Here is a 16,815-nt window from a genome sequence, read left to right on the forward strand (position 1 = left end):
CAAAAGTACGTTATGAAAAAAATTATGTATTACGTTATTTTCAATATTTTAAAAATTTCCAGGTCTTTCGATGGCCAATATTATTAAAATATACTACTTTTAAAAAAATCTGGTAAAATGAAATTTAAAAAGAAATATACGGGAGGATATTGTCTCTATTCATGCAGGAGAAGAGATATAAAAAATATCTAGTTCATGTAGTTGAAAATGCAAAATGTGGATATTAAAGGAAAACCTTTCGTAAGTGGCTTAAATGCAAGGCCTCTCACTTGAAATAAGGGTTATTTCTTTAATTTACCAGAGATATTAACAATTATTTACAATGTTTTCACTGAAATGAACATTAGAAAATAATTTTTCTATAAACGCATAAAGTATAGCCGATGAGTATAAATAGGATGAGTACACAGCAACATTGGCTTTCAATAAAACCATTTGGCGATGAAGCACTCGGCATCGTTGATCAAATAAGAGGAAAAGAGTAAGAAATTAAGGGTAGTAATCTTTATAATTACTTAATTTTCTATTATTTCCATTTCACGTAATATTAAAGAAGGGGATTTTAACTCTTTCCCCATTTGTTGGCTATTGAGCATCCATATTGAGTGATCTATCTTTAATTAAAGAACAATACCAAACGAATTTTAACCAATACAATTTATGATTTAACTCACAAGTCGAATAAGGTGATGCTTGTTGCCAAAAGGAGAGCGCTCAAGTTCATTAGTAATCTCCTCCAACATAGGTTTCAGCCCAGACGGGGTAGATGGAACTATACTCAAAATATCTACTCTCCTATCATATGTCTATGTTTCCTATCATAGGGCGTGGAGGGTATCATGGTTAAACCTAAAGGTATTAGTAAACAAGGGCAAGTATCGGCTCCTGCGCTTGGGACATGCACAGAAAAAGAAAAATGTCAGATCAGGTGATACAAAGCCTTTCCTCTTTGACTTTTCTGTTTCTGGAAGATCGTCAATGGGCTATTCCCGAGGATAAAGTTCATTTATACACAGTTATTTTTTTATATAAACGTTTGAAATGAAAAAACGAAAACGATTTTAAATTTAATTTAATGTTCACAATGGGAGCAATCATAGTTTTGGTGAAATATATTCATAAATAGTTAATTCAGTAATTCTTTCCATTGCATAAAATAATATTTTATCTGATAATATGAATGTTGTCAGTTTCCGGCTATTTAGCAGTCAACTTAAGAGCTCTATGTACTTGATCTGGGAGCAAAACGCCACAGTCGAGAGTAAAGGCTGTATTTGAAGTGCCAACAGTACAGAGCCCAGGTAGGTAAGAAATTTCCTCCACCGCCATTGAATGTTAACCTAAATCCTCTAGAGACAAGTAATACTTATTAGCATTAAACCGATTGGGCAGGAGCATAGATTTCAAGAATAAAAGAGCGATTTAAAATTTACTCATGTATATTTCAGCGGCAATCGTGACCGACCTAGCATATTACTAATGCAAGAATGAGAATTCATTTATTCCCCTCGCACCATACATGATAATCATCCAGAAATTTACCTACTATTTTTCATAAAATATCCATCATCCACTATCCTTACATTGAACCTCAGCAGTAACGTACTGATCGAACCGAAAAAAATTACAGACAATTTCTCTAATTATTTCATTCTCGCATATGAAAATTATTACAAACCCCATCACAACTCAACGACACGTCGGATTTAAATGTTTAAAAAAAAATCAAACGCGTACCAAACCACAAATTTTACGTAATTTCTCGCGTTCGATCAAGTTTATAATGAATTTAAAAATACATGAAATCTATACACGGATATTTATAGATGGAATCAATTGAATATATATATCCCCAAAACCAATTGCAAGGAAAAGCCTCTGCGGATAAAATGTAATTAAGGTCTCAAATCCCACTCGAAATAACATCAATTTTTCAAAAACGAAATGTTAAATATTCATTGGATAAATATTTTATCACATTCAAGTAAAGCCGCTTCAAATTTTATTTGGCTGACATATTAGCCAAAATAATGAGATTTAATAACATCAAAACAGTAATCAAAGTATTGAATTTTTGGATCAAAATATGCGAATTCGAGCTGATGGTACGCCGAAGTACAAGATGCCTTTTCAGCAATCAAATTCAACCGAGTAAATATTCACCTTCCAGAATAGACCAATGTGGAAATATTTGGGATACCAAATCCGAACTGGAATACGTAATCCACATCGGCAGCCTTCTTTCACTGCAGTATGTAACATATGCCTACACACAATGTGCAGTATGTATGGGAACGTGATTAACACCCCCTTCGGGCGAAGCAGTTTGAATTTGCTTCCTATTCGCAGTTAATATATAGCTACGGTCTGAATGTACTCGCAAAAGTCAAGAGTGCATTGATCACACTTTATGGTGGATTTAGAGTTCAGCATCGCGTTGGCGTCACGGTAAGTATGCAATTTAATCACGTTTCAGCTCGGAGAGACGTCATAGCTCTGACGAATCTACGATCTCATCAGCGGTGACTTGAAAGTGGCGAAGGGAATGAAGCAGCGTGTGATTAAATGAAGTAGCGATTATGACTATGGTTCAAAGCATAGGTTCATAATTGTGTTCTACATAGGTGCGCATTCGATTTAAAATTATATCCACCGGCCAAAAACTTTTTTAACTCTGATTATTGTATATTAATTTAAATAGCAAGAAGTATCAACATAATATTAAATTGATAGATATTAAAGAAACTTGGGTTGAATTATAGAATAGAAGATACGTAAATCAACACGATAAAACAAATCATTATATGTTCTGTATTTTCACCGTTAAAAGTTATCATTCCTACAAGTTTTCCTACAAAAAATTCTCTATTCTTCTAAAAATTCTGGATTTATATAGTATTTTCAGCGTTTTTATTATGCTTGAATTTCCTTTACAGTACACATATATTTGATTATAAACATTGTTTTTGTCCTATTATGTTTTTTTTAATGTTTATAAAGCAGCACTAACTGCTGCTTTGAGAAATGATGGTTACCCCCAATCAGGTATACCTCAGGGATATCTATATTCTAATTTACTGTTTTATTTATTGTATTTTAAAGTTTATGAATAAGTGGAATGAATGTTACAGTTATTATTATTGGTGAATCTATGTGATTCCGAGACAACAATAGCTAACAAAGCGAGTATAATTTGTAATGAATGAAGATACCATAAAGAAGAGAGCATTGTAATTGACAGAGACAAATGCCTCAAATCAACAGTGACAAGAAATTCCATCATTCATTAATATTTTATCCAAGTAAAAATTGAAATTAATTGCTAGTTAAGATTATTGTAAAAATTAGCACCTTTTTAACTTTTGCCTTTCTCATAAAAAATGGTGAGGACTCATTCATTACCGCAGGTAATACGTCGTGACAGTGAAACAAAATTGTATACTGGTGGTCGATGACGTAACTAGAGGATCAGGTCGTAGGCCATTATTTTTCCCTTGTTGTGGTGCATCAACTCTAGTCTTGCCCGAGATATAGGGGATATTGGGGATCATTTAACTGTAAATTTAAATCAATTTGTGATGAACATAGTTAATTTATATTCATCCACAAGGTCTGACATCAATTTATGAACTCTCTTACTAGTAAGCGTATGTTTTAAATATGCCTACTGAGTACCTAATGAACCTAAAATTTGACTAAAAATCTCAGCGGACACATAACTAGGAAATAACATTTTTTAAATTAAATACATTAAATAGCTCATGTCACCCGCTTTGCAATCAGTAATAGAACGCAAGAGAACATTAATGTGAAAAACGTGGAAACAGGACTAACGCATTTGATATGCTCTGCACAGCAACACTGTTTTTCAGTTTGTATTAAAATCCACTTACTTGTGGCATCGGTCAGCCAGATCCCGAAAGGATAGTAGCGCCAGTAGATCTCATGGAATGGTGGAGGGAATTTCGGGTAGTGTGTCATGGACATGGTGAACATGAACACGAGGTAGAGGAGGTCCGACGCAGCGAGCGCCGTCAGGTAGACGTTGGTCGAGCTGCGCATGCGCCGCCTGGTCAAGACAGCCATTGTTGCCACATTTCCGAGGAATCCGATGAACACGACTATAGGAACGATGACCCTCTGTGAAGAGAAAGTTATGGGTAAGATTCACTATTAATATAGGATGGTATTAGTTAGTTGATAGTTTAATTACACAATAATTTGGCGTGAGCAATGAGCAATAACTGTCTCTGCTAGACGATTATATGGCCGAAGATCAACCAACAAGAATGGAAATATTTTTTACTCTATAGCGCAAGGCCTGGGGACATTGTATCCCTTTAAATGCAAAAAATCTGTTATCCGCCATGTATGGTAAATGAATTGCCTAAAATTTTTTTGGCCCCCAGCTACTGTCATATTGCCAACTCCATGGTAATACTAACTTAGTTGTTAGTTCAACGGGGTCTTAGAAAATCAATCGAAAGTTTCCACCGCCATAGATGGAAGAGTAAAAGCGGCTGATTTGGCCAAATAATCCATTAAATCACGAGTCAATAGCAATTTATGTCTCCATCAAAAGTATACCGATTACTTAACAAATTATTCCCTTTAAAAATATAAAATTGAAAATGAAAATGTAAAAAGTTTTTATAAAATTTTTAAAATCTTGTCTGAAATTCTGTTCACACAAAATAAAGAAGTAAAATGCCTACTATCCAAAATAAAAGGGGGAAATTGCGCTGTCTTCCATACTAATGGTATTTTTATGCACACCTGTATCCAGAACCTTGACCCGTCGAGAAAGTCCTCATACGGCTTAACCTCGTCGTATACGACCGGGATTTCTGTGGTGGTCAGGTTGGCCGGATCCGTCATAACAGTACTGAGGATGTCCTCCGACTCCATGGTGGACTGATGAGATACTCAAGGAGTCCGGACCAACAGCCTTCCTAACGAGAAAAGAGAAAAAGTGATTAGTTCAGTAGTAAAGGAAAACAGCAGTAAAGTAACGGCAGTACAACATTCGTTCGGTCTAAATATGGGAATGAAAGAAGCTAGAGCATCTTTTTTTGATGATGAGAAATAATTCATTCAAGGATAATTCTTATCTATTTTTGACCATTAGAATGCCGAGGTAAATTTTATTTCAATATTTTTTTAGTAGATCCCACGGTACGTTTTCTTTGTCTGAGCAATTTGGGTTTTATTGATCTTCCTAAAACTACATTCTCGTGGATTATTTTCGTATGTCTATTACCACTCAAGAGTCTCAGTAATTTCGATTATTCCGATTTAATTTTAAGTAGTTTTTAACGGCGATTTTACACACTAGATTCTTTAGAAATGAATATAAATTATGATGAACATCTATGGGAAAAAATGACGAAGACAAGGAAACTACAATCCTATGTCTTTCCGAACAAGTGCGAAGAATACCGCGACCGGTCAAGGTTGGCAACACATTCCATTGTATTTATGTAAATGTCAAAATTTCAGGCCCAGTCTTTAGTGCTTCAATACGAATCATCAACTAATGTGATGTAATATATTTAGCATTTCATAAAATTATTGCTATTGAAGTAACCATCATAATGCCCCAAAATAAATTTAAATCGGCTGAAAATATATATTTTTACAATATTTCTGCCTATATAAATTCCCAGAATAATGTAAATACGTGGAATTATGAGGACTACTGCTAAATTCCATTGCCCAAAGCGATCGCTGCGCCTCTTAAGCTGGGTGAGGAATGGGCATTGTCACGAGCGAAATACGATTATGACGCTGTGTTGCTCACTTCACCTTCTGGAATAAATGTTGACATCCCAATTCGAAATTTCACTTCACTATCCTTGCAATCGAATCATTCGTATGATCACTTCACAAAATCTGAGACTCACGAAGAGATATTTCCATACACCCGAGACTCACTTGAGCTTGGATTTCACCTCTAAACTAAAAGGGTAAATCCATCAAAATTTGGTGATTTTAACTTTGCTCATACTTATTTTTTGCTGAGCACTTGATTAAGAAAGAAGTTCTACACTACATTCTAAGGCCTGACAATGCACGTTTTAAAAAAAAAGATGGATAATGAATACTTTTCAATTCATTGTTGCAGGAAATATGCGAAGAGAGTTTTATCTTTCGATGATTATTAAAACTATAACTTTTTTCGATACAGGATTTTACATGATGTCATATCCAGCGCATTATCTAATTGCCACAGTGATGATAAAGTGCCTAAACCTATTGAAAGTTCCAACCAGAAATAGACCTAAAGGTTTTTACAAGGCTGTTATAATGGTAGTTTAAATCTCACTCCTAAGAAATAATATTACTGCTAGTTGCGCGAATAAAGGGGTTTCCGTATTGCCAAGTTACAGTCGAATTAAATTCTAATTTTGCAATATTTTATTGGAAGCTAATAAAATCTTGTAATTCTTGTTTCAAAGCAAATAGAATAATAACCAAATATTAGCGCTTTAATCTATTTTGAATGATAGCAAAAGAAATTTACCCTTCCATTGTTATTGTGTCCTATATCTCAGCAAAGGGTTGGATAATTACATTTCTAGGGGGAAAAGCCGAATAATTAGTCATAGCCACCGGTCACCATAGTCACCTGGATTCACTAATAAAACAGCAACTGGCTTCCATAAATATCTTAATTTAATTTCATACCATTCAGATTCTTTGACAAATCAAATAAAACTATTCCGATTTCACTCAGTTACGTTGTAAGTATTCTCAAACCTCTCTTTAAGAAAAATGGAAAGAAGTCCCCTGGTATCTCTTGAAAACCAAGTCACATTCCTTAGATTTCTTTCAGCGAAAATATTCTTTGGTCTTTAAGCCCAGCTCCAAGAGGAAAGGGACTTCTGAAGACTGCTTGAGACCACTTTCTCCGTCTCTTTTCATACGGCCAACGTAGAAGCCATCGGTAAGCCTTCAATCCACCAGGAATCTATTCCTTCGATGGAAGAAATCTGATCGCGGCTGGAGATAGGTTCAACTCGCGGGGTACGTGAACGAGAGGGGTTGGAGAAAAGGAATTCTTGGATTCCATATATTTAGATGGCGAGGGTAACGAAAATATTTCTTTTGAGTGGAGGCAGAGGCAAATGAGCAGCAGAGGAGAATTGAAATTCAGATTAGGGACTTTGAAAAAGATTGTAAGATGAATACGCATTGGAGAAACAATGAGCTTAATTTTCTCGTCTTGTTTACTCTCAGGGGACCAAAGCTCTCAATTCCATCACCAGTAGATGACACGAAGTCGTGAGCCCGTTAGAAGATATTTCTCCTAAAATGGCTCGTGGAGTGGGAATTCCTAAAAATCGGTCCAAATATGAAAAAAATGAAAATTAAAAGAAGTTATGAACCCTTCAATACTTTATAAAATGGAAATAGCAAAAGATGATTAAATTCAATATATTTGTGAAAAACGCAATCGTAATAATTTTTTCCACTACTTAATACTTTACTGCATAACGTACTCTTCCGCAAAACCTCGATATGATACAATATTTGACTGATATTGTACAAAAAAATGCCTATTTAAAGAAATGAGAGGTTGAATATAGTATATAGTGTTACATCGATCGAAGTGAAAAAGTATTGTGATAAGCGAAGAAAAAATCTTTCGTACTAGTTAAAGGGTAGTGAAGATCAATTGCAATGATAAGCGGTTATTCAATTAAACTACTTTATTCAGTTAAACTACTTATTCAAATTAATATTTTATGGCTCAAAAATATGTATTAAATAAGACATTTTGAAAGCAGCTGACTTTTTTTCGGCTCACTTTTCTTCGGGAATCAAACAGCTACCATTTTTGGAGCCATCAAGAACCGGATTAGGGCTGCGACTTAAAATGGTACGGACAGTATATTCAAAGGTTAATTATTAGAGCAATGTATGCAGCATTCATATAGCAATTATAATTAATATATAATTAAAGTCACCTATCTACAAGTCCCATAAGAACTCATTTGTAAACTGTCTCAAATGACCCAGAACTTATTCAGAATTAACAATATGATAAGTCTTTAACTATACCCTTGATCGCTGTATTAATGATGGGCTTTATTTATGGGATTTGGACAGAAAATATTTTTATAAAAGGCAAAATCACCATTCTTGATTCTTCTGAAATATATAATGTCAGGGATCCTTTCATGCTGGCTACCACATAGCGCCCTTTTTGGACAAAGAATTTAATTGTGAGAGAAAGCTATGAGTATATGGATTTATACGTCTGATATATAAATTATTTTAATTCTGAAATTGGTACTTTAAAATTGGGAAGGAAAGATTCTCTTCCTCATTTCAGCAGCATTCATTTCAAAAAGTTACGCTCGCAACCAAGAGAGATATGTGATATGTGTAATTAGTACTTAATAGCAGAAAAATTTCAAGTTAAGCGGATATATCTTGCTGTAATGTTTTTCCTCCGAGAGACAATGTAATTTTCAGCATTCAACATTAGATATAAACATGTTGATGCATTCTTTACTTTAGAGCTACATGTCTCCATAGACACTCAAATTATATAGATTCATAAGCAAGGCTCAAATAAATAAATTAGACGCTCCAATATATAACTCAAAGGGCACAATGGAAAAGAAAGCGCAGCCTTAACAGTGAGGCTTCTCTTCAGGAAAGGCATTGGTAAAGCAGTATATATATACTTCACTTTGCCGTTGGCACCTCATTTCTTTTCCAACACATAATTACGTAATAGAATCCAAATCTAAGGTTGGTATGACTGAGAGGTGAAAATTTTTCACACGTTCAATGGCGCGAAAGAAGTGTATTAGCAAAATATGCACAGTGTACACGTCTCATTTTCATAAATTTTACTCCCACATAGCATGCATGCATCCCAACTTCGGAAACCTTTAACGGAGATATACGATGACACAATTTTCGCGCTGACGATCCCGAATTTCGAACACATTCTTCACATTCCAAACCCTTTTACTCTTACGAACACCTCCAAGAAATCCAAGTCTACAACGTTTCAAAACACGATGCCTCATCGCTGATTCATTTTGAGCCGACTTCACAAACGTGTAATGAGTATGGGAAGATTTTTGGCCTCCTTTTTAAAATTCAGGAATAACTTCATGTTTTTTACTTTACGACACCGAAGATGCTTTGCAGACATTTTCTCGCGCTCAAGGGACTAGCCTTAATACAGGTGTCACCTCCCCCGTATATATCTTTCCCTTCGTCGGCTCGAGAACGGATGCATAATCAGGGCGAAATCAGCCTTTGAGAAGCGTGATTTTTCTTTGGAGCTTGCAGCACATCTGGAGTAGATATGGCTGTTTGAAGAGGATTCTTTCTATGAAAACACTGCGAAGATTCGTTAATAACCCCCAAGCACAAGGAAGAGAAACAGAATCTCAAAAGATTCTGATCCGACGCAAAAATACAGACAGAGATCAGAAAGTAAACGCCAATCATTCGTGTTTACTTACGCTTTCCGTGGTAACAAAACCTAGGCAACGGTGAAATACTGGTGATTCGTGTAAATTCGATCAATTTTCATCTCGCAGTAATTTAGAAATCAACCAAATCAAGTTGATGATATTTCCTTTCAACCCAAATTAAAACCCGTGCAGAATTTAAAATCTTAAACATGGTTTAATTGGTTTAAGGAACATGATATCAGATAATGATATTTTAGATGTTGTCCTGGATTATTTTCAAAACTAACACCACTTACGGAATACAGAGTGCACTTGATGCAGCTATACAAAAAAATCCTACTTATTCGAATTATTTGAATAGTGACAGTCAGCTTCGCCGGTGAATCGTGTCGAGATGAGTAAAAGTTGTACCTTAATGTTCCAGAGGCATCTCCATAGCAATACGTTGAAGGTTTTTTTTTGCAAAGGAAACAACGGTTTAACAAGGAAACAACGTGGAAACAACATTATATAGCTGAAACTAATCTTCTAATATTAACCAGAGTCACTATATATTCCATAAATACATTATTCCGTACACTGGTTAAAATTGGAGTCTTTAAAAGGGACAAGACAAACTCCGTATGCATAGTATTTAAATAAGGTTTATTTTTAATTAATTTTTTAAATATAAAGATGCTAAACTGCCAGAATACTTCTTAAATACTTCATTAAAACCAATATTAATCGATAGAATACTTAAATAAATAAATATTTAACATGGTGCTGGGGAAATTAACATTTGCCTTATAACTGATGATATTTTCCAATGAGAGAAGAACACATTGAAGGAATATGAATCAGGAACTAGGCACGCTCATATACCTTGTATTTTTCTAATGACAGAAAATGTGGTCTCATTGTTATCATTGGACTAAAACGCTTCAATGAAACATGAACTTCTATTTTTCATAAAACTTATTAATTCCAGAAAATTTTTGAATGGGGAGCATGCATGAAATTTGTTCATCATGCTAGTAAGTCTTATTGAATAGACAATTTTCTCACGAGTCCAAATATACATGCCAAAACTCTCCTAGCACTACACAAACGTCATTAAATTCTTATTAAAAGTGATAGAATATCGCTTGATGTCACATGACCTGAAACGCCCTCTGACATCATCGCACGGTACACCATTCTCTTCGCTAAGAGAGCAGAAGGGCAGACTCTTGATTGCAATGTGTCGAAGTAAAAATCATCAACGAGCTTTGTAGTAGTTCCTCAAACGACAAGTTGACTTAGTAGGGATTTAAGAAAGCACAATACGACAGTTTACTTTTGGTCGACTTCCATATGGCGGCTGATTTTCTGAAAAATAGTGATTGCTTCCAAATCTCACCAAACAATCCCATTCATTTGTTTCAATAACGTCTTGGCAACCCAACATATTCACAATCTGCTGTTTGACGTTAAAACAGCAATTATTTTCGCCATATTTGCGTTTGAGCCCCCGGATAGACCGATTTTCTATCCACTTCCTCAGTCTGTCATCAGTGGATTCCGTGCCGTGACGTCACGCTCCGATGACGTCGTGTTTTCAAGCAGCCGATGAAGATTAATTTTCAAAGACTCATAACTCAGCTAAAAAACATTATTCATTAGCGTAATTTTCGGTGAGTACATTTGAGATGGGGGCCTTCTTATTATAGTACTTTGAAAAATTGTGCATATTCCCCATTCTATACGATGGAATCTCATGGAAGGAAACCGTCTGGCACTAAAACAAAACACAAGTTAAGAACGTGGATTTTCTTTAAGAGGGAAAAATCCGGAAGGGTCAACGAAAGTAAGTTGGAAGTTGTTGCTTTAACTCGTTCAGATGTCTTTAAGTCTACTCGTCTTTTAAGGGTTCGACTGCAGGATTTTGGGCTTCGACATCGGGGGTAACTTCATTAATGCGATTTGGAGGATCACAAAGGGCCTTTCTTCATGGATTTAATCAACGAGAGCCTTGCTTCGATAGGAATAACTTCTAAATTGGCTTGCCAATCAGGGCCAATCTGCGAAACACGTTAAAACTGGATTCAACTAATTTTGACTGCACCAATATTCTTGCCATGACGAAATACCACAGAAGATTCTTTTACGACCACTTGCGAATCCAGAGAATCTAACATGGGCACATAAAATATAAATTTTTAAATAAAGGATTTATGCATGTATGGATTCCTAAAAAATTCCATGAATGTTTTACCTTTTAAGGAACGATAAGCCACTATAAGCATTATTTCTAAAGCCAAGAGAAGGCGTAGGTCTTAACTCATTGTCAGAGGTTATTTTTGGCAGAGTCATGAAAGAGAAATTTAAGGCTACTTTTACTATTATGCGATTTATGTTAATGAAAAACATATTGTTAAAACTACTTTCCAAAATTCTGGGAATATACAGACGTAAAAAATTCAGGTTCTAGGAAATCTCGCATCAAACTTAATTTTACTTACAAAATTGATGACGCACATTGATGAGGCAGCAATGGCCATCATCACCCGGCTGATTTCCCGAGAAGATTTCATCAACAGCATTCGCCGGGAAAGAACCAAATCCTTCTTTGACGCACAACTTTTCAGACTAAATTATAAAATGAATCTCTTCATTTAAAAAAAATTCAGAAAATGCGCAGATAATGATTTAAGAATGCATACTCTCAATCGAACGAAGGTTTTAAACTTACAGTACAAGACGTGAACGTGTAAGTAGCTGTGCTGGAGTATACCTACTCAACCCATGCGCGAAAAAAGTATAAATAGCATGAGTAGAGAATAAAAAGGTTGGAAAATTGATATTTCCCACTCAATCACAACAGATGTTTCACTAAATACACCAAAGGATGAAGTTCGCCATGAAAAAATATTTGACTTAGCCGGGATTCGAACCCGGATCTCCCGATTGCCGGTCAGGCGTGCTACCAGTTACACCACCAAGCCATCTTCTCAGAGCGAACTTCGGGATGGGTTTTTACCGAACAAGATGTTGACGTCACAAGTCCACACTGTGGCACATGTGGCGAGGGTCGTGCTTACTAAGCCACTGTCGGGGAGAAAAATCCTTATTTGCCGCTGGTCTGCGGCGACGAATTTCAAAGCACTGAAGGAACAAGTGACTTTGTACGCAGTCACGCACCTGACCGGCAATCGGGAGATCCGGGTTCGAATCCCGGCTAAGTCAAATATTTTTTCATGGCGAACTTCATCCTTTGGTGTATTTAACTTTGCACCCGTGCGCGTGACTGCGTACAAAGTCACTTGTTCCTTCAGTGCTTTTAGATGTTTCACTAGTTGCAAGAAACCCTTTTAAGAAGCTATTACGAGTTTAACCATCCGTCAGCCGCATTTAGTCACATTTTGTAACAAAGTTTGTCACATGGCGTCTCACAGACGCCATTTAGTAATGGTTAAAGAAGAATAGATAATGCCAATAGAAATAGCTGTCTTAACTATAAAAAAATCATTCATAAAATGTTTAATTTCATGCATGAATATCTAATATATGCATAATAATGATGGAGATATTCATATTAATAAAATACTTAATACGCGTTTTTTACAGAAATAATGTTTGTTTAAATTATAAAACGCATTTAAAATTTTGCAATTAATATTGCGAAGGAATTAGGATAAAATGAATTGTACCTCAAGTTGTCGCGTGGCATCTACCAGAAATTCCAGAAATGTGACAACACATAAATCATATTGGTGACTAATTCGGAATCATAAAACAAGATAAAAGGAAGGAGAGTTTCCTAACTTTGAAAACACGATGCGGGTAAAGAATAGAAAATGTCTTGGCGTGTGGTAGACCCCACGTGACCAACGTTAATAACTAAAAAAGGACTTTTGAAGTTAACATAAAACTTCCATTTGTTCACTTATTAATTCATACAAGACCGAAATGCCACACACACCGGTACATATCTGAAGGTAATAATCAGTTATCAGGCACTTTATGCTTGCCAGTGTATCGCAATAAGTATCATAGCTCAGACTATGCGAAGGTAAAGAGAAATTTATCCAGATCCCTGAGAATTTTCGCCAGCTACATCCATGGTTATTTGAATCAAGACAACTGAGGCTTAGTCCGGGGTGAGCTCTACCATCACACACCGAACTTAGTGTTGAAACACTGACTAAAACGCTAAATACACAAAATTCTAGATCAATAATATAACACTTTAAATAACGAAATATAAATGCCTTAACTTGAAAAGCAGGGAGTGAAGTTCAAAAGTCGGTAACTCAACCAGATTTATTGATTTCTCTATCAATGTTTTGCATGAAAAAGTGCCAAAACTTCTCTTGCCGCTTGTGTATTTTACCGAAAGTGCATCCAACTCGTATTACGTAAGTCAGTCCTGTTGTTGCTACGGAACCCCTCTGCCGTCAGGCGGTTGATGTTATTTATACAAGATACGCCATGCCATCTCCGCAAAATACATGCTCTAAGGTATCTACTTTATACCGGATACCGCAACGACAATAGTTCTACCGCTTAAAAAGCGATTCAATAAATCGTAAACGGATTTACTCACACTTTGGATGTATCAGAGGATCGTTCCAAGCGTCTTGCTCACGACTATAAAGTCACACTGCAGGGAGTAGGAATCCGATCAAGAGAAGCCATGAAAGTAATGTGGCTAAACAGTGAACCACAATTTACGCGAATTCGCCCAGCCAATTTCCCAGTACACGTATGTCCTGGGAATTCCTGGGGATTCGAAATTGGACACCAACCCCGGTAGGCACGCAAGGGAGGCGGAATTAAAATGGGTAGCGAATGCCAGGAACGCGTGGAAAGGCAGTGAGAAAAGGGTTGGCGTACTAAAGATTTTCCAAAACCTAGTATGACGATTTGCAGGTAGCTGCACTAACGCTATTTGATTGCTTTTTCACCGTGGTTCCGTGGCATTCGTGTCAACTGATTCATATTCAATTCGACCAATGGCCTAGAAAACAAATCATTACAATATGGGTATTTCAGGAGGAATCTGCAATATTTCAAGGGTTGGTAGAGGAGACAATTTTAAGTATGTCCATAAATATAGGGTCTCAATTTCTTAGTTACTGAGCTATGGCAACGGAAATATTTTTTTGTTACACTTTGCAGTTACTAATAGAACAGTTTCTATGAATCAGATTAATATAAATCCATGTTTATGAATTCCCATGGCAATTCTCCCGAGACATATGGTGCTAGGTATTAAGCCCTTGTGGTATATCAAGGATGGCAAGGCGAGAAGGTAAGTACTTCAATGAAGCCACAACCGGTTGTTTTTTTACTCATGGCAATTCATGTATATTTCACCACCATTCAAGAGGAAAACTTAGAAATAAGCACTGCCTTTCCATCGCATTTAATAATGATTAGGCATTTACTCAAAGATTTGCCAGATAAATATGCTCCTTCTTAATTGATACCATAAATATAAAGGAAATTTTATTTTATGAACATTTCTACCGAATAATTGTCACTCTGTCATGTCTTATTTCCTAAATTGAATTCCAAAACTCCTTTACATATTGATATTTTTAAACACCGCCTAAAAACTTTGAATGAATTAACTACCCATTTAGAATGAAAAAGTAAACTTCGTTATATTCGACACAGTAATCATTAAAAAGCACAACCGGTTTAGACCTTTTCAGTTCATTATTAAGAGGTGAACAAGTGATATGCACTGTGTGGAATACAACAAAGTTTACTTTCTAATCTATCATTCCACAACGTGAACTCGCAAACCATTGATTTCATGCCTACCTATTTGTTTTGAATTAGGCATTCGTGGCCGCACGATTTTTTAAAATCCCTACAACTTTAGCAGCGGCGGCTCGAGGATACGGAGAGGTACAAACAAATGGCGCGGCGGGGATCGGTGGGTAGGCCTACGGTCGGGGGATGGGATGATTACGTGGGCATTAAGCCTTTCAATTAGGTGGGGCTGGGCAACGCATACAATTCGAGTGTAAGTAACGCGACTAGGATGGGGGAAACCAAAATGTGGCCATAATTCTTCGCGGAGTTCCCGGGAGGAATGCAATTTGAGGTCTCTTCCCCGCTTCATCTCCTCCTATTCCACCGCGCTAATTAGCGATATAAAGCGCCCCGAAAATTCGCCTTAAATTCGAGTACTAGCCTAAATTAGACCCTCCACTATACTCAGCTAGTCTTTCAACGTTCTTAAACATAACCACCAAGAGTGCTCATCATGTTTTCAATCGATTGTATTTTTTTAATAAGAGGAATCACCCAGTTATACTATTGTTGAGTTAATCTTTTATGTTACGGGCACATCTAGTATTTGATTCACGGTCATTGAAACGGAAATGGCTGACCTTTCGCGACTTATGATCAAAACAAACCCGTTACTTCATCCTACTTCATATAATAAACATTCATTCATAAAAGGTCAGTGATAGCCAACTGATATCGATTTAATTCTATGGAATACCAATTGACCTTCTTTCAATCATGCTCACAAAAGGCAAATAGCTGCAACAACAGCGAATTCTTAAAACGACTGTGTTAAGTATCTCATTTAAAATCAGAATAAGATGTACGTGTACACTTTAATATATGAAGTATATTTATAATTCCGCCATATAAACTTTATCCCGCTGGTAATAATTATTTCTAAGAGACAAATACACTCCTGTATCAATGATTCAGTACACACACTTCATATTAGTTCAATAAACTCTAACCCTACCCTAATTAGATAGGAGAAGGAATAGGCGTTGGTTGTTTGACGCAAGAAATTGAATGAAAATGAGGCAAAACACCGGCTAAGACACATGGCTTATTGAGCATTGTAATTGAAGTAACTATTTATTCACATAAGATAAAATCGAGATGATAGATGATTCTGAAATATTAGAAATATTTTTTAAACCAACTTCTTCCAAAAACAGCGTAAAATCCACTAAAAAGTAAGTAAAATTAGTTTCATTAGAAATATGCGAAGAACATAACACCCACGCTTTATATTACGACCGATGAATTTTTTTCTCTCCTTTTTTATTTCTTTTCATTTTTAGTTCCTTCTGTTCAGTGAGAATTTAAATGTGAATTTTAAATTGAATTTTATTTTTTAATCCATTTCAAAAATTTTTCCATAATTTTATTATATAAAAGTGAGGCTTATAAGGCTACCGAAGACTTCCTCACATAAATTGTGAAATAGCAAGCATAAAACGATGGAATACACCTAAAGGAAACTTCTTATCAGCATTTAAAAATGCAAGGAATTAACGAATTTTCTAGGATTTGAACCCGTAATCTTCTGGTCGCTAGGGTAGACGCGTTGAACGTTACACCACAAGACGTTAAAGCGAAGTGC

General features: G+C 35.9%; 1 protein-coding gene across 4 annotated transcripts in view; it reads right to left on the minus strand.

The window, feature by feature from the left end:
* Positions 1-16,815, minus strand: part of LOC124163368 (FMRFamide receptor) — a 682,967-nt gene that overhangs the window by 59,487 nt on the left and 606,665 nt on the right. For all 4 annotated transcript variants that reach the window (XM_046540240.1, XM_046540239.1, XM_046540241.1 and 1 more), the window contains exons 7-8: positions 4,777-4,952; positions 3,894-4,140 (exon numbers count right to left, since the gene is read on the minus strand). In XM_046540240.1, the coding sequence (XP_046396196.1) occupies positions 3,894-4,140; positions 4,777-4,908 (379 nt within the window). In that variant the 5' untranslated portion in view covers positions 4,909-4,952. The remainder of the gene's footprint in view (positions 1-3,893; positions 4,141-4,776; positions 4,953-16,815) is intronic.

Source organism: Ischnura elegans, chromosome 8 (assembly GCF_921293095.1).
Source record: "Ischnura elegans chromosome 8, ioIscEleg1.1, whole genome shotgun sequence".
NCBI classification, from domain to species: Eukaryota; Metazoa; Arthropoda; class Insecta; order Odonata; family Coenagrionidae; genus Ischnura; species Ischnura elegans.